Source organism: Diaphorina citri, unplaced genomic scaffold (genome assembly GCF_000475195.1).
Source record: "Diaphorina citri unplaced genomic scaffold, Diaci psyllid genome assembly version 1.1 scaffold185, whole genome shotgun sequence".
Lineage (NCBI taxonomy): Eukaryota > Metazoa > Arthropoda > Insecta > Hemiptera > Psyllidae > Diaphorina > Diaphorina citri.
The window spans coordinates 148456-168709 of NW_007377622.1; the positions used below are offsets into that span (position 1 = coordinate 148456).

At 34.8% G+C, this 20254-nt stretch overlaps 1 protein-coding gene across 1 annotated transcript in view; it reads right to left on the bottom strand.

Moving 5' to 3' along the window:
* Nucleotides 1-20254, bottom strand: part of LOC103505620 (neuronal acetylcholine receptor subunit alpha-7-like) — a 142235-nt gene that overhangs the window by 90466 nt on the left and 31515 nt on the right. The window contains 1 exon segment of the mRNA XM_026820918.1: nt 8908-9017. Coding sequence (XP_026676719.1) covers nt 8908-9017 — 110 coding nt within the window.

Genomic DNA, 20254 nt, shown 5'->3' on the forward strand with positions numbered 1-20254 from the left:
CTGGGTCAGGGTCAACACGAGAACACCAGAAAGTTATAATCCGCTGAAAATGTCGAAATATGTGCAATCAAGTACCTATATGAGTGCATTTTTTGTTTTTTCTTTTTCTTTTTTTTATCAATGGTGGGATTCGAACCCGGCTTTGATTCGAATATTTTTACCTATTTGTTTTAACTAATATCGTTTTAATTAATTTCAATTCCGGGCACGTAGGTATTTTCTAATATCTCCGACTTACTACTCTTATTCCGTGATGGAGAATTCCATTTATTAATTCCACTTTGCATTTCGGATACTATGTAGATACATTTTATTTTCTGCTTACGTAGGTACCTATCTAGTTTTTAGTTCGGAGAAAGAGGTTTTGTTTACTTTTGATGATTTTAAACAACTCTGCTTTCTCTCTCTCTTTCCCTCTCGGTTTTTCTCTTTCTCTGTCCCTCTCCGTGTCTCTCTCTCTCTCTCTTTCCTCCGTGAAAACGGAGTAATATCTTTGTAATATACCTACCTATGTAATAAAATATTATATCCTTGATAACGAGAAAGAAATCACCGGGAATTAGTCACTCATGAGGAAAATAAAAAGCTGGAATTATGCATGACTTTACTACGGTTGGAAGGGGAAATACGTAGGTGCCTAATTTATTTATTTTTTGTAATATTATGTATGAGATTTTTCCCTTTTGTATATGATAAGTGTCAAGAATAGTTAACACTCTAAAAAAAAAAAAAAATAAAAATAAAAAAAAACAACACTACCTAGGTATTGTAAATAATGTAGGTAGGTATTAAAATAAATAGGTAGAAAGTAAAACAAATGAAATTAATAAAATTAAACAAATCCGAATTCACAACAAGCTGAATGTCACTTAACTTCAGCGTTCGATGTAAAGAGGGTGCACGGGTGTTGAAATCAAAAACTATACAATACCTACATAATGTTATAGGTAAAGAAAGTAAAAGGAACTGCCCACGTTTGTATAATTATCATTTTCTATGAACGCCGTGTAACTATTTGAGTATGCAATGTGCAACACAAGAAGATTGGTGGAGATGTCTGGTTTCTCTTGAGAAACAGTGAGAGATGCAGATTTTCCTAGCGACGCGACGGTATGCTGTCAATCAATTTAGATATTTGAACTACAGAAGTAATAATTATTTTAATTAAAGTGGGCAATCCTAATTCCTTATTTAAACGGTAAATTATACCCGTGTGTAAAAAAAGTTGTCTAGTTACACATACCATTATAAAAATAAATTAAAATATAAGACTCGTTTAGTTACAATAAAATTACAACGAATAAAATATCTAATAAATAAATAAAAATATTCAAACCTGAATCAATTCCTCAGCACTCAAACTTTTGATGACTTGAAATCCATGGAACACTTTCTTCCAATTCCGATAGGTGATCTTAATACTGTTATGAGCCATCATGGTGACTATACTGATATATTATGTGTTAAGACAATAATCCTCTCATGGAGAGAAAATCAATGAAAAAGTCTCTAACTCTCTAACAAGAATTACAGATGGTTTGAAAAAGAAACAGATACAATCAGATACATAGGTACACGAAAAAATTGAACTTTTTTTAATTTTTCCAAGTCCAATGAACAACAGACTTGCAACATATTTATAATACATAACATAGATAGCTACCTATTTCAGGCAAACTTGCGAATACATTTTTTTTTTTTAATAAAAAAGTCGGCAATGCTAAAAATAGAATTTAAAGTAAGGTTTGAAAAATATAAACGAATAAAAAACAATGATAAAAAGGGGAAAGAATAGATGAAACAACCATAGGTATAAAACTACTTGAAGATAACTTTTCAAATTTTTCATCATTAAAAATTATTTCAAGAACAAATTAGAAAAAAAACTAAAAAAAAAAAAAAAAAAGTCTCACCAGGTCGCAGTGACCAAAGGCGTTTATTAAAGCCGATGGCCCTACCTTTACCAATACCAATCACCACTTTTATAGGACGACATTTTTGGATAGGAACTTGGCCTTTTTTCACATTTGTGTTTTTGTGGAGGATTTTTTTTTTCTAATGAATGGGGTCGCGCTTTGCACTCCCTTGTATACGATCGAGTTGCGCGCTCCCGGCACTTCGCGGGGTGTGCATAAGGTTGCGCTTAACGCTCCCGTGGCTTCGCCCCTGAGGCCTTATATCGTGCCTGAGTTTTGTTTCGAATAAATTAAATATAAAATTTGTACTCTAATAAATATAAATAAATAAAAATAAACAAAGGAAAAATTTTGCTGGCTTCAAAGTGTGTTCCCCGTGTTAAATCCGCCTGTGGGCGGAGCCCAGAGCAACTTTTGCCCAATTTCAGATTTTTCTCTTCACTTACTCATCAAGACCTACCATCCTGCCAAATTTCAAGTTTCTACGACATCGGGAAGGTTTGATGAGTTGATGAGTGAATCAGTGAGTCAGTCAGTCTTAAAATAAACTATTTTATTTTAACACTGCCGTGCGTCTAGATTAAATAACCTGCAAATATTGGGTATCCATTATTAAGTTTCAATCTTTTATCTTCGATACACCCCGAAGCTAGGTTTTCGAAATTGTCAACTTTCTCTTGAAAGTTACTCTTATTTTTCATCTTTCCGCCGTATTTCCCTAAATTTCATTTATTTACTTTTTTCGTTCATGCTTGAAAAGTTGTCAAAATGAAATAAAATTAGTTTTGACAAGACAAATTAATACAAATGGATATTAGGTACTGCTTGAGTTTAATTTCAACGAACCAAAGAAGAAGAAGGAGGAGAAAAAAGAGGAGGAAGAAGAAAGAGGAGGAGAATAAGAAGAAGGAGAAGGAAGAGGAGGAGAAAAAGGTGTAGACCTATCGATAGATCATGTAGGCAAACACATCTTGAGAGTGAAAAGAGATCGTTGCTCTCTCTATCCTTCATTTTAATTCCTATTTTCAAACTTTTCAGGTATTCTTCTTCAAATATTATAGGTAGGTTCTCTCTTTTGACGGCTCTCCCTCTGTCTGTCTCTCTCTCTCTCTCTCTCTCTCCCTCTCTTTCTTCCTCTTGTCTAAAAATAGATTGTGAAATCTCTCATAATAATAAATGGGGTATGAAAAATATACATCATAGTAATTATTATTATTATCACGGAGTAAAAGTATCCGGACAAAAAGCTCGAAATTTTCGCTTGACGTTAATTCCACACTCGAAATTTAATGTGTTTTTTTGGTTTTTACGATGTTTGTGTCTTCTCTTCATTACCAACATTGCATTCCATCTAAAATTTGTGGTGACGTTGTTTCATTACGTACCTAATAGGTAATCACCAGATTAATTTAAAAAATATTTAAATAAATAAACATGGTATAATTAGGCAATGTTTTACTCTTTTTTTTCCCCCTGGAACTCTAGTTATAATGACTGGCAACGGCAAAATGAATTTAGCTCTCAAACAAAACTAACTAATGAACAAATTTTAAACCCTCTCCCCCCACACCACTACTGACTAACCTGACACAGCCACGTGTTAGTTGAAGGTTGTATACAGTGACGTAACTCCGGGGACAGAGGGTTAGTATTGAAAATCAAGATTAAAGAAAGCTTGAATACTGAGATAATTACTATGTATAAATAGGTATCATCTATTAATAACAGGGTAAAATCGTAAAATGTACCTAGCTGTTAATACCGTTATTGGTTGTACTATGTCCTATGTAGTATCTAATAAACTCGACAAATAGGTGTTAATTAACCCTTTCTCTCTTGGAATGACCTTAACCTTATTCAACCTGAAAGGGGGAATAAAATTCAAAAGCCGGCTTTCAGGTCGAAAGTGTTTTAATTTATTTTAGCGGAATATTAATGAGTTGAAATGAGTAAGGTAGAGTGGTATTTGTGTCAAACTTGTGTCGAAAAGAGCTCGCTCCTATTTGTGTCGCATTTGAAAAGGAAAAAAATCTTTCCTTGAGCAATTTTAAGCAATTGTTGGAAAATAGTAGAAGTTTGGGGTCTGTGTTTATTGTTGTCCTAACCTATCTATTGAAACAACATTCTCTGAGTCTATTTCCCAACTTCAGCTTTTTTCGAGCAAAGTCAGGAAACTGAACCCAAGAATAGTTTAGAATAGATGATATCTACCTACCCTGAGGCGTTGTCCGTGTTTTTCTGGCGCACCCTGTAGGTACATACTTGGAATTGTATTATTTCTACTGCGTTTATCTCGCGAGCTTTGACCAATGTTATCACCAGGTACGTATGTCTGTTTGTTTGTGTATCTGTATCACATAGATGGTGACAGACGGGTTTATGGAGGGTGAGAGAAACCATTGAATAGTCTGCTTGAGTGCGTATGTAAGTGGGAAGTCGAAATGGGCGCTTCAAGAACGAAATCGTCTAAGGGTGCCCACTGCCCACAGAACGAGGAATTCAAGATGAAGCCGTAAGATGAAAAAAAAAAAAAAAAAAAAAAAAAAAAAAAAAAAAAATTTTTTCAGAACCCCCCAAAAAATGTTTTTTTTCCAAAATTGAAGCCGTAAGATGGAAAAAACAAACGTACACATTCTTATGAGACCGCGCAGAACGAAGCATTCCGAAGATTCGAGATGAATTTCAGAAACAATGTTTCAGGAAAAATTTTCAAGAACAAAATATTTTGTTTTTGAGGCAAGTTCAATGGGTGTCGATGATCAGCTTGGAAATCTTTCAGGAAAATTCAACCTCGTTCTGCGTGCGCTTCTTTCTGGATTTTCGCCTGAATTGTTTCCGGATGTTCCGCCGGAATATGCATCATCTTGAATTCCTCGTTCTGTGGGCACCCTAACGAGCATCTTTTGTGGAAATTCAAAAATCTAATGTTAGGCAGTTCGAAAAAAAAAAAAAAAAAAAAAAAAATTTTCGGAAAAAGTAGGCATTTCGAAAAATATTTAACTTCGGATATTTTTTGACCGGATTCAAAGTTTTTTCGGCTCTGTGCTGGGATTCGGGATGCACTCAGCCTCTTGAGGACAATATAGTCTCAAAGTTTAGGGTATTGGGCGGGGAATCCCAATAGGCACTATTGTTTTCTAAGCGCCGATATAATGTTGAAGCCGCACACTGTTGAACATTAACACCATCCGTATGTATTCAGAGCTTAAAGTTCAACAGCACGTATGAATAAAAATAAATGACTAGGTATGTAATTTATTATACGGGGTGTCCGGAAATTTGGTAACATTCGATTTATCGCAAAAACAAGGTTATCGTGGGAACACACTAGGTAGATACGAGTTCTTACTTTGCTTCTCATTTTTTTCATGATTCCGGGATTACGAAAATTCTTTGCATTTCACATTCACATTTCGCCAAATTCTGACGTCACAACAATTTAATGATCAGGTTTTTTTTATTATTATTATTTTTATCCTGATTCATTAGGTAGGTGTTTGGAAATCTGGATTCGATGGATTTGAAAATCTCATTCACTGGTTTCGGATTTTCGATTTTCAAAACTTTGTTTACTGAATTCGATACTACAAAACAAACTGAATCTGGATTCATTACATTCAGACAAAAAATACCCCTAGTGTTCAAGGTTTTCAAAGGTTTTTCTTCGGTAACATTATGTAATATGTATTGTCATTCCTTTTGAGAAGTACGAAATCCAAGGTGTGAACTTTATTTATGGAACGTGGCGCGTGGGTCGGATCTAAATACCAGAAAGCGGAAACAGAATAAGAAATCTACTTCTTTATTAATTTCCTTCTTATTTACTTATCTACTTACCTACCTACCTACCCATGTATTTATTTACCCACCTATGTATCTTGAAGATACAGAAGCCTGAGGCTACATGAGTCACTTGGAACTTGAGAGCAAACTGACGTAACTCTGGGTCTCTCGAAACGGAAATGTAATATCTTTCAATTTTATTAAGAAATCTCTTTTCCTCTCCTTCTGCAGAGAGGGTTTCTAGAAAGACAATTTCGTTTAGACTCAAAAACAAATTGACTAGTACGGGTTGAATAGCCCTTCTGGGAAAACGTAATCAAAATGACTGTTGGATTGTAGGAAGAACAATCAAAATACTTTTGTTTTTTATTAAATTGTGAGCCTACTGCTTCTGGCTATACCAGCCTACCGTCAAAAATAGCATCCACTACGGTTATAATAATTATCTAATGTATATGTACATTATGTACTTATGTACTTACCTATATTGGGCACTTCTGTATATATAGAGAGGAGGAGAACTATCGATAGTCGGCACCATCGAAAGTTTTCGATAGTTTTCGATAGTTTTTTTTATTACACATTTTCCTTGTTTCTAAAGGTATTATCCCCCAAAAAGACCTAACCTAACCTTATTTAAAGAAAATTATTAACTGTACAAGTGTACACGTATTAATTTAGGTCACAGGGTTTTATTTCAACTTTTTTTTCTGACACTTTTCACTTCTAAAACGACCAAAACAAATGAAAAATGTGCAGAAAAAACTATCGATAGTCAAGCCTCAACTATCGATAGCGTTCGATAGTCAAAACTATCGATAGTTCTCCTCCTCTACTGTATAAATGAAATTGTACTACATTAATTTCTTTCTTGCTGAGAATCATGAAATTTTCATCCTTACTCCAAGGCTTCTGAGAGTTCAATTTACCTATGATGTTGGAAATATTTCTGTATATGAGTCTGTATGTTTCACTGATAGGCCCGTTTGTGTCCTCTTTGCACGAAAACAAATTGATTCATCCAGAGTCGGATTGTTTTTCCGACCATCAAAGAACTACCAAGTATCTACCAAGGTCTGCTACTCTGCTCGGGGGAAGTCTGCTTGACGGAAGATTAGTTCATTTTACGTTTAATATCCATGGCAATTCTATATACATATGTACGTACCTATGATCTTTTGAATTTTATTAGCGTATATTAATTAAATTTTGTAATAAAACTAGAAAGAAAGAGAAACAGGAAGAGAAGAGAGAGAGAAAGGGAGAGAGAGAGGAGAGAAATCAAGAGAAAGAGAGAGAGAGAGAAAGAGAGAGAGAGAAAGAGAGAGGAGAGAAATCAAGAGAGAGAGAGAGAAAGGGAGAGAGAGAGGAGAGAAATCAAGAGAGAGAGAGAAAGGGAGAGAGAGAGAGAGAGGGAGAGAAAGCTTGTATAAAAAGAAAGATAGGGCACAGGGATTTCAAAGAGGGAATATTTAATTTTTTCAAGGATGGTTGATAGCTTAGATTTTAGATGGAAGCAAGGATGTCCAGTAGATGTAGAGGTAGCTATACAAAAAAAAAAAAAAAAAAAAAAAAAAAAAAAAAAAACTCCTTTTCTTCCATTTTCGCCCTTTCCCCCTCTTTCTCGCCATTATGTTGTGATGATGGTTAGGGACAAAACAATTTGAGTTTTCCTGCGTTGCGCCGTTTTCTCCCCAAACAATGAAAATTGGAATAGGGTCAATGCTACAGCAGCATGAAGCCAGGGACCAAGGAAGCTGTATTCTGGGTTACTAGGAGCTCTAGCTCTGCAGGCAGGCGCTGTCTTAGGAAGTAGAAGGCACTGAGGGTTCGAGGATCGATTGTATACAAACTTTCAGGAAATTTGTTCTCAGATTTCGAGATACAGTTCTTTTTGAAAGTCAAACAATTTTCGAACCTCATAAAAAAACAAGTGGGAAAATTTCAATCGGAAATGCGACAATTTGAATCAGAATACGAGCAGTATACGGAAGTATAACATGACGTGTACCAGCATCGCCTACTGGTTTGAGTTTCGTTGATCTACAAACGCCAAATGTTGCAGAGTGTTCAACTGTTCATATCTAGAAATGTTGGTTTAAGTATGTTTCTACATATATTTGATGATCCTCCGTATTTCAGCCCCTGCTCTGTTGCATTCCATTGTTTCAGCTTTAGTTTCAACATGGGACTTTTTCCTAAGCTAGTCCAAGTTCCTTTCTCGTAGCAGTATACATATTCCTTTTCAAGCTGATCTCGTCAAAAAATGATATAAGGTAAGATTTCAAAAAACACGATACCTATAATCGTACAATATTTATTTTTAGGACAAGACTACAGTCTCATATTGACATCATTTGCCTTTTTTTTACGTTTTTGATGCGTTAACGCTTTTGAAATTTTTGATGCATCTTCTTTTCCGCAGGATCACACAGTGCCCTTTAACATAAGATATATATTTGTTGTACCTATTACTGCATAATTATGTCTCATTGTTCGAAAAAAAGGGACCCAGACCAAGTGAGTCTATTTTATGGTATAGCACAAAACATCGTACACAAAAAAGCCAACATTGCCATTTATTTTGTTCATTTTTTTTCCAATTTTTGTCCTGGTTTCCTTCTTCCATTATCTATTCCCATTTTCCCGGATAATGATGCCGTGGTTATACCTCTGATATGATGCCTATTTGGTATTGATTTCGCGTTGTGCTTTTGGGAATCCCATTTATGTCCGGGATAATGATGAAACTATAAATACTGTTTATTTTATTGACGAGATACTCTAATATGGCACGCACCAACATTAATGCAGTTGTTTGAACAGACCTGAACTGAATCATCTATAAAACTTCGTCATTTGTGCTTCAGTTCCTTTCTCGTAGCAGTATACATATTCCTTTTCAAGCTCGTCAAAAAATGATATAAGGTAAGATTTCAAAAAACACGATACCTATAATCGTACAATATTTATTTTTAGGACAAGTCTACAGTCTCATATTGACATCATTTGCCATTTTTTTACGTTTTTGATGCGTTAACGCTTTTGAAATTTTTGATGCATCTTCTTTTCCGCAGGATCACACAGTGCCCTTTAACATAAGACTATAGATCTGGGGACAATTATCCTACAGAAACAACAAAGCAGTCTAAAAGCTGGACTACTTTTCTGAGAGATAGGTTTAGTTACTGTTTGAAGATCTTCTTACCTGTTGTACATGAGCACATCTGGTTTCCAGATCCTATGAGGGGGTATCCTGAGATCTTTGATTCCACCATACTCGCTGGAGTTCCACCTGAGATTGACGTCGTTCCACTCCTACGGAGAAAGAAAACAGGACCTTTTGGTATCTTTGCTGGAAAAGTGCTTTTGTTTCTTAACTATAGGGGTATTTTTTTCTGTTTGAATCTAATGAATCCATCGAATCCAGATTCAATTTGCAAAATAATAATAATAAATTGTGTTTTGAAGATCCGAGTCAAGTGAATAGGATTCATATGTCGAACCCGGATTCATTAGGTTCGATGGATTAAAAATATCTGTATGATTTTATTTGATATCCAAAACCCAAAGTAGGAATATTTATTTAATTACCTATATTTTTTTTTTATTGAATTCTCTTCAGTCTGTTGCTTTCCATCTATAGTCACTACCCTCAAATGATTCACTCAAAAAATACCGTAGAGTTTTATTGAAATTGAACGTACATACAAGCCTAGTGTCTGACGTAGTTATGTACGAGTGTGCTATGTAGGTATGTTAAATCTTACTTCTGAAGTAGATACTAAAATGGATTCGGCATAGAGGACTTCTTCAATATCAGAAGATAATGGAACAGAATGATATCCCTATGTGAAACATAGCTATAACTGAATTACTGAAACATGTCCATTATCATACGTATAGGTACAATATCACAGAGTATCACACCTCAAAATAATGGATACTAACATGGAAAAAGATTTCCCAGGCTTCTACTTAGAAGGAAAAACAATATGGCTTGTTTACTTCGTTGTTTGTTCAGGTATACCTCCTAATAATGAAACAAAATGTAAAAAAGGGATTTATTGCTAACAATATTTCGAAAAAAAGCCACAAAAGATTTCCCAGGGGACGATACAAAATCCCAAAGTCAGATAGGTAGCTATCTATGTATGCTACCCGTATGCTGTTTGTTTACTAAGCCCAGGCTCTGAGCTTTTATTTGTTGGGGGAAAAGTTTGAGTGAAAATAGGACCAGTGACAGGGGGGCTTCTAAAAAACAATTTTGAATATGTCAAAATAAAATTATAGAAAGAACATCAGATTGAAGTTACCATCAGGAAAATGCACGTTTACGTAAAATAAATATTGATCGTGTACCTTGGACTCCTGAAAATCAGGCCTGTAACAGAAAACTCTTCTCTCTTGTTATGAGTTTTGTATTTTCTCAAAAAATGACCTGCATAACATTGTTATGATCCCAGATTTTATTTGATGATTGTGGTTTTTTTTACGGTAAGTATGACCTACATCCCTCTTATCAAAATACCTAGGCAGAAAGTAGGTAAAATAGATAAATAATTAATATCTTCGTGCAGACATGAATCATAGTTAGGTACATCTATTTATGCTGAATTCTAGTAAGTGAACAGCCTGAGTGTGATTGGATTCTGGTAAGTACGCAGCGACGGTGGTAAGTTAGCATCATATTGCTATGGCACTCTTCAGTACTTGGGTAAACTGTTTGCTTACTATAAGATTTGATTCAGCAGGTACTATGTAGAACAACAACATCATAAACAACTAGGTATACCTTCAATCTTAATCTTATCGATTTAGGCACAAAAGGGGTTACTGACAATAATATGGTACCTACCTACATACGTTCTATCAAGATCCATCTTCTAATCTATTCTGGGTGCAGAGCTGATCCAAAGTTCCATAGTCACTTTTACTTGATTGCAATTTCAAAATGAAAGTTATCATAGGTAGGAACCTGAAATTTAGAATCTAATTAAGTACATTTATCCTTAAATTCGGGGCTGTATTACAGGTGAAGGATTTCGGAGCCAGTCTCAAGAGAGCATGCAGCAATGGGTACTATCCCATCCATGATGCTGCTAAGAACGCTTCATCCAAAACTATGGAGGTGTTCCTTCAGTTCGGTGAAAGTATTGGATGTTCACGAGAGGAGATGATATCCCTGTTTGACGCTGAGGGGAACCTGCCCCTCCACTCTGCTGTCCATGGAGGGGACTTCAAGGTGAAAACATGCCGTCGCTTAGATTCGTTACCTACTTCTAGCAAACTTTTGGATTTTCTAGCAAACGACGGATATAAAAAAACTGCCTGCTCCTAGAATTCCTAGATAAGAGCACTTAGTGTTGTGCAAAATCTTTTGCATTTCACCCTTCCTCCTATAAAAATATAATTAAAACGTGGGATATCTAATTCTTAGCGCCAGCTCTTATGCAAATTCAACCAAGCATAGTCGTGAAGGCAATACCTACTTCTAGCAACTTTTGTGTTTTCTAGCAAACGACGGATATAAAAAAACTGCCTGCTCCTAGAATTCCTAGATAAGAGCACTTGTGTTGTGCAAAATCTTTTGCATTTCACCCTTTCTCCTATAAAAATATAATTAAAACGTGGGATATCTAATTCTTAGCGCCAGCTCTTATGCAAATTCAACCAAGCATAGTCGTGAAGGCACACGCGCCTCACCAAGGTAAAAGACTTTCCCCTTTGAATTTGATCTCAGAAGTTGACTGTCCTCGTATTCAGGCGAAATCTGAAGGATGGGTGCCTGAAGGGGGGTTGTAAGCGTATTAAAATGATTTATGTGATCCCCCCTTCTTCTCAAATAGGGGGACTGGGTGGCAGAACAGCGACAAAAGAGTAGTTCCATTGGATGGAATTCACTAGAGTTTTTTTTTCCTTTCTTGGAACGGGTTCAACAAAATTTGCTTTGTGTTCCGCGTATTTTGTGCTCCCTCTCATACCGGATGGTATGGATTTTTGGGTCCATTTTTAGGAAATATTGCCAGTCTTCAGATTCAGAATAATAGCTAACTTACTTAATCAACAGAAATGGTCTTATTCTCTTATTTGATGTTTTGAGTGGCTGGCCACAGCGAGGCAACCGCGGTCTTTTGGGACTTGGGATTCGAAAGAGGATCCGTTTCTTGGCTCCAGAGACGATTTGAGTTGGTCAGACCAATTGGCTCTATGCTTTGATTATGTAAAACAAAAGAGTTTATGAAAAAAAAATAATAATAATAATAATATTGTTGTAATACCTACTACTCCTTATTCTTCAAGCTATAGATGATGAAATCCATAAAATGAGTAGTTCGTGGCTTGAACGAAGTCTTGGTTTAAATACTTTCCCACGCTTCAGACAAAAACATAATTTGATTGAAACTTATTCAATTACCTATTTATTGTTAACTTGTCAATAAATCTACTGTGAACTACCCATAGGTAATACTTGAAAGCATACTATTCAGATCACCCCGTAACAGACCCCATTACATTACAATTTAATATATTATACTAAAATGGTACATAGAGCAAAAAATGTTTGTCTGCAGTAGAGCTATGCAGTTGTCTAAAATGTACACATGTACGTATGTGAACAGGAATAATAGTAGGAATTCACTTGTGCTCTATGAAGGCCGTTTTGGAGAAAAAATATTTAACTAGGTATATCGAAAACATAATGGTAGGTACATAACTACTCGTATCTGTACAAGTAGTTAACGTAGGTACCTGGTACCATCATGATTATCGGTCATTTGTATTATAGGCCGCTTTTAAATTGACGCTGATTCAAGAGTCAAAGAAATCGTATTTTTAATAGCTTTAGACGAGTACCTAATACAAAGATAGAGATTAATTTCCCCGATTATAATAAAGACTATTCGGATTTCGAAAACATAATGGTAGGTACATAACTATACTTGTATCTGTATAAGTAGTTTACGTAGGTACTTGGTACCATCATAATTATCGGTCATTTGTATTATAGGTCGCTTTTAAATTGACGCTAATTCAAGAGTCGAAGAAATCGTATTTTTAATAGCTTTAGACGAGTACCTAATACAAAGATAGAGATTAATTTCCCCGATTATAATAAAGACTATTCGGATGAATATTAATTAGAAAAATAAATTGCATTCATTGAAAGTTTTCGATTAATTGATCGCATACGAAATTTCGAGCCCAAAGTTTTCCTCTAGTTATCCACGACCAAAAAGTTCTCTGATCGAAGGCCGTTTTGGAGGAAAAATATTTAACTAGGTATTTCGAAAACATAATGCGGTAGGTACATAACTACTCTGATGAATATTAATTAGAAAAATAAATTGCAGTCATTGAAAGTTTTCGATTAATTGATCGCATATTACGAAATTTCGAGCCCAAAGTTTTCCTCTAGTTATCCACGACCAAAAAGTTCTCTGAAAGTTATTTGCTAATAAATTACAATGATAGATACAAGGCAGACGCGCTACCAACCAACTAGGCTGGTGGATCTTACTCAATGGAGAATTGAAAGTGAAAAACTCATATCCAAGTCGAGGGCTGAGTGCGCCTTTGTGTCAGAACTTTTGATACCAAATTGCTCCCTTATCTTATAAAGGTTTTCAATAATTCAATTTCTTCACTCGTTGCAATCAATGGAAGAAACATCTGATTCTATGTTTATATAGATCGTCATATTCCCATTTTACTGACTTTTCTACAATCTACATGTATACGTTCTTACTACCCACAAGAACTCAAACGACTGTGAAATTTCTTTTATTTCTTCCACTCAAGGAACACTCCTCTCCTCTCGACCATTTTTCACGCATTAATTTAACCCTTCGTCCTCCTACTCTGCCATCCATGTGTGTTGGTGTGAAAGACGGTTTTTGTTACAAATGGGAAAAAGGTTATCATCATTATTTTCAAATGAAAAATATGCTGATTATTGTGTCCATTGTCTACTTGTCAAGGGTTGATATTTTTGTGTATTCAACATAGAACCAGGATGAAATTGATTTCATACTGCGAGAACATAATTTTTCTCCTGATGAATTTGAAACAAAGCTTTCCCCCAAACAAATAAGTTTTTTTTTTTTGGTCTGTGTCCAAATTTTAGACCAGGGATGAAATTGATTTCATACTGAGAGAACATAATTTTTCTCCTGATGAATTTAAAACAAAGCTTTCCCCCAAACAAATAAGTTTTTTTTTTGGTCCGTGTCCAAATTTTAGATCGATACATTACGAATACATGGTAAAAATGTATACTGGCAAAGTTTGTACATTTCATGGTTTTAGGAGTGGAAGATACTTACGCGGTATACTTACGCGGTGGAAGAACTATAGTATTGGTTAATTTCCCCTCATGGTACTGAAATGCTACGGTATCAAGTGTCCAGTTTCCAGAACCCAGTCACTCGATAGGACTTCCGACCCCCTAGTTTTTTCTCAGTGTAATAGGAATCAAACCATTCAAGGAATTTGAATTTTCAGATGTACAGAATCGTTGGACCAGTTTCTCTATAATAAAGTTAACACAGAGCAGTGCACATGAAACCGAGTTTCATGAAACTCATTGTGCATTGACAGATGGAAGTGTTTCACCTAACCTCGTTTCCCCAGTGTGCACCCCGCCTTGGTCGAGTCAACCGACAATAGTTCTGTTCGTCTCCCTACTCAATAACCTCTGAGTTTCTGAGTATCTTGTAAGAAGCTTTCCCGATACTTTTTGAAGAGCTTACTTTGAAGTAATTGAAGTGTATTTTCTGAAGAGGATATTGTCAACCGATAAATAATGCTTTTGTCCCAAAATGATCTCAAGTATTCTGAAGCTTTGTTTGTGAATAATGACAAAGTGTTGGGACTTGATTGATGCAGCTAAGTGCACAGAAACGTTTGCATTATCTTCATAAACATCAGCTAATTATTCCCCCCACCCCCATGGTTGACATTATTACTTTCAGTTGTTTTATTACAGCCATCCAGAGTATTCCTGTGTATTTAAAACTCATGACCTGGGTACGTTTCAAATATTTGCATAACCTTGTGTATGGATTTAGGTTTCCTCCTGAGAGATATTACTTTCGGGTCGGTCTTCTTTGTGTGAGTTTGTCGTTCTTTCTTTTTAGTTACTTTTGTAATGTGTGTTTTTTTTTCATGTTTAATTTTTTCTTTCTTGAAATTTTAGACCAACACTGTAAAGACTTTTATAGTGTGGCTTCGTTAAGACCTTGTGACGAAATATCTATTCATCAACACTTACTATCTAATTCTCACAGATACCCATCAAAGCACAAGCTCTAAAAACCCTTGGTTTGTAATCCTCAATACTCTGAGGAGGCTACAAAGTGAAGTTCAGATAAAGAGAGCACTAATTGGGTTAAACTGTTTAGGGTTTATGTGGGAGATAATAGATTTAAGTTTGGGTTAACCCTTTACTCTCTTATCTCAGAGGACAGAGGGTAGAAATTATCCGCGTCAGACTTTTTAAAACTCCCACTCAGAGAAAGAAAGTCAGCGGTTTCATCAGACTGTACCTAGGTTTCATTTTTCTTTTACTGAAAGATTTCATCAATGATATTTAGCTTTAACCCTTGCAGTACTCAAGGGGCTTTTAGTCCTTTGAGTACTAAATATTTCGTTAGAGGATAAAGGCGTTGTAAGATTCAAGAAAATTTGCACATCCACTAATCAAAAACAAATGTCTTGTAGAGCAATTTTTCCCCGGCATATTAGGTAAAAAATTGATGGTTCTCAGTTTGACGCACTAAAGAGGAAAATTTCGAGGTAGATGTGTACGTTTCTTATACGTTTTGATGATATCTATCACAGTTGTGTAAAGAAAATATAAAACTTAGTCATCTGTAAGTCCAGAGATAAGAAATTTGAAAATATCCCTCAATACAGAAGTCATAAAGGATTGACAAAACTGTTGTAATACAGGGTGATAAACATGGAGTGTACCCCGATATGAAGCCGAACCTAGGGGAGTATTTTAGTATGCGTTTTGTACTGCGAATTTTGCATTCCTGCACTCCAGGTGAAGATAAGATATCGCAAACTTGACAAAAAAAAAAAAAAAAAAAAAAAAGGAGGGGGGGAAAGGGGGGGGAAAAAGGAAAAAAAAAAAACAACTGGTGAAATTCCTGTGTGCGGAGTCCAGTATGTAGGACTATTGCACCCAAGAAGAAAAATCATACCTCCTTTTTTCCCATTTTGTCAAATGAGGAGTGGTAAAGGAGTGAGAAAGCAACTGCGAAAAAAATGAAGATATTGAGAGAGCCAAAAGGAAAGAAGAGATAAGGGAGGGGAAAGATCTCAATATGTATCCCTGGTTAAAGTTCAGGGTGTCACACGCTTTATTTCCACCCTAAACATCCAAACTGATGAGCGTGAGTATCGGGTTACCATATAAGTTTCGTTCAATACTAACAGCCCCAACTCCTTCATTGACACTTTTTGTTTTTTCCTGCGAAGAAAATACCTATTCCAACTTTGGAAGTTAAATCTTTCTCTGAAAATTCGAGTTGGGAAGATTGTGCTCCTCTGGGGAGTAGGTTAAAATTTTCAGCCCTTTCCGATTTTTTTTACTCGTGTGAGTGGCATGCTTGAATCTTTTTTTTTTTTTTTTTTTTTTTTTTTTTTTTTTAAAGAGGTTTTACAGAGGGAACTGTAACTGCTATGGTCTTATCGTCCCGAAATCGAAGAGAGAAGGAAGACGGGATAGGAGAAAGCCAGCCGTTCCGAGAACGAACATTATCCCATCAGGATAAAATCCAGCTTTAGACGAGTACCTAATACAAAGATAGAGATTAATTTCCCCGATTATAATAAAGACTATTCGGATGAATATTAATTAGAAAAATAAATTGCATTCATTGAAAGTTTTCGATTAATTGATCGCATACGAAATTTCGAGCCCAAAGTTTTCCTCTAGTTATCCACGACCAAAAAGTTCTCTGAAAGTTATTTGCTAATAAATTACAATGATAGATGAGCTATCGAACTGCAATTCTGCACTGCTGAGTGCGCCTTTGTGTCAGAACTTTTGATACCAAATTGCTCCCTTATCTTATAAAGGTTTTCAATAATTCAATTTCTTCACTCGTTGCAATCAATGGAAGAAACATCTGATTCTATGTTTATATAGATCGTCATATTCCCATTTTACTGACTTTTCTACAATCTACATGTACCTGTTCTTACTAGCTTACTACCCGTGATTTGCAAGTACAATTATTGTGTCCATTGTCTACTTGTCAAGGGTTGATATTTTTGTGTATTCAACATAGAATCAGGGATGAAATTGTTTTCATACTGAGAGAACATAATTTTTCTCCTGATCAATTTGAAACAAAGCTTTCCCCCAAACAAATAAGTTTTTTTTTTTGGTCCGTGTCCAAATTTTAGATCGATACATCACGAATACATGGTAAAAATGTATACTGGCAAAGTTTGTACATTTCATTCATGTCCATAACGAGTGTTTTGTGCCTTTTAGTTCGGGACAATATGCTGATTTTTTTTTCTCTCGTGTGTGTGTTTTTTTTTTTTTTGCTCTCATGTTCAGATTACAATTTTATTGATGCAGAAATAATTTGATAAGCGAACACCAAGGGAAGAGAACTTGTAGGAGATGTGATATATGGGATTGATTCATGATACTGAATGATGATCTGATGATGGCAATGCACAAAACAAGTCCAAGTAGGTAGTGTAGGTACCCCATTCATTCTAGAGGATTTCCACTCTGGTTATTACTATTTTCTGTCAGTTCATTACCATAGTTTTCTCTCAGATAATTTTGGCAGTACAAAGAACAGTCCATTTTCCTTTCTCGTAGCAGTATACATATTCCTTTTCAAGCTGATCTCGCCAAAAAATGATATAAGGTAAGATTTCAAAAAACACGATACCTATAATCGTACAATATTTATTTTTAGGACAAGTCTACAGTCTCATATGATTTTTCATTCTCAATAAGGTTAATTACAAGTCACGAACCAACGTAAAAGAAAATAAAAATAATAACAACACGATAACATAAAATGAAAGTAAACAGTTCCCGTTGCGTTAAAAAAATTTACCTAAAGGTACCTATTCCAACTTTTTCTTTGCATAAAAACGTAAAAAATATAGACATAATCAGTCTGATATTCGTTGAGCACAAGGTAAAGTACAACGACCAACTTGAATTGTAAAATAAATATTTATTCAACTCTGTGCAAACATGAACTTTCAAACGGCAAAAAAACACATTATAATTTTCTTTGCCGTATTTTTGTAGAGCTATAAACATAAGCATCATGTCTACAAAATAAATAATAGCAACAGGTGTTTTTTTCCTCCTGTTTTGATGTTGGAAGAACACATTATAATTTTCTTTGCCGTATTTTTGTAGAGCTATAACATAAGCATCATGTCTACAAAATAAATAATAGCAACAGGTGTTTTTTCCTCCTGTTTTGATGTTGGAAGAATAGTTTTTCAAAATTTGGTGAAAGAATCTTGCATGAGGTGATGTTTTAAAGACTCTAGTATATCTTGGTAGGTATCTATTAGTTGCAGGTAAAATTCAAATTCAACACTATTGTGTAGTTGACACATCCACTAACGCGCAATCCATTGTGTGTAGAAAAATGAGGTAGATATTTTACACAACAAAAAATTCAATCTTACTGAAATTTGTTTCATTAGCTACGTATAAGTTTCACTATCTTGGAAGAATAGTTTTTCAAAATTTGGTGAAAGAATCTTGCATGAGGTGATGTTTTAAAGACTCTAGAGACCTTGTTGGATAATGCAAACAGTGGATGTTAACATCGTTTTGTATTCATAGTGTCAGCTACTATTGTACAATGACTCTAGAGATTTTACAGGGAGATTTTATACGAGTATGAGAATTACCTACAATCCTACCTGCTATTTTGTTAAGCAGTGAATTGTTTCATGGATAATGCAAACAGTGGATGTTAACATCGTTTTGTATTCATAGTGTCAGCTACTATTGTAAAATTACTCTAGAGATTTTACAGGGAGATTTTATACGAGTATGAGAATTACCTACAATCCTACCTGCTATTTTGTTAAGCAGTGAATTGTTTCTTTATTATTAGCTACTTTAAATTTACAATTTGAAATTTTGGGGAATAGTGTAAATAATTATAAGCAAATGAATCAACGTAAATGACTTTATAGTACCCAGGTAAAGAAAACCGTGAACTTTTAGGAAAAGTTGTATTTATTATTGTATACGTTGCTACTAATGTCTATTGTAAAGGTATGTATTTCCCAGGGTGATATACCTTTTTAATGTGTTCTTGACGACTACCTAATTAGGTAATAAACTAATAAATTATATTTGTTTCATTCATGAGGGACTTGGTTTTTTAGTTCCACTGTTGAACATTCAGATATTAATATTCGTTTTGTTTGAATTTCAATGATTAGGAGAACAAAATGAAAAGTAACAAAATGAAATCATTGGATCATTCCTTCATTCAACACAACACAGAGAGAAAACCAATCTAAATACAAGATTTAACGCTCAGAAAAGTCAGGTATTAATATTCGTTTTGTTTGAATTTCAATGATTAGGAGAACAAAATGAAAAGTAATAAAATGAAATCATTGGATCATTCCTTCATTCAACACAACACAGAGAGAAAACCAATCTAAATACAAGATTTAACGCTCAGAAAAGTCAATGTTATGAAAAACCACGAGGTCTTACATCTCTATTGTTGAAATGCTATGCTTTCAGGTAAGTTCTATTGAATCTACTTATTTTATCTATGCGAGATAACCACGCGAGATGTAAAACACGTCGTGATTTAAAATCAAGAAATTTTTTCTCTAAAGGGATAGGTAGAAGTAAAGTGATTTCAAGAAACATTGTGCTATGCTCAAACTAATTAACATGATTTTTCTATCTACATAATCATAAGGTCAACTACAGATTATTGCTTTCCCTTCAACGCGTCATTTATCAGGTACATTTGCCCTTCAAATATAATTTGTGATGAAAATGAAAAATATTTGAAATTCATTTTATTTTGAAACATCTTTTATTTGAAGCTTTCGAGTCAGTCTCACGGGAACATTTATTTCATACGCGCTTCCAACAGGATTCTGGGGGGAAAAAAGATAAGGTCAACTACAGGTTATTGCTTTCCCTTCAACGCGTAATTTACCAGGTACATTTGCCCTTCAAATATAATTTGTGATGAAAATGAAAAATAAATTCATTTTATTTTTAAACATCTTTTATTTGAAGCTTTCGAGTCAGTCTCACGGGAACATTTATTTCATACGCGCTTCCAACAGGATTCTGGGGGGAAAAAAGCTGAGCTCTCTCTATAAAAAAGTGAATTTTATATTGACTTGAAATTTTCTGCTGTTGAAAAGTCCATTGTGATGGCGAGGTCAATCGATCAACGTCAAAAATATTCAATAAGTCTCACCACACAATGTTGTTTACTGTTTTTTTTTCTCTAAAGGGATAGATAGAAGTATAGTGGTTTCAAGAAACATTGTGCTATGCT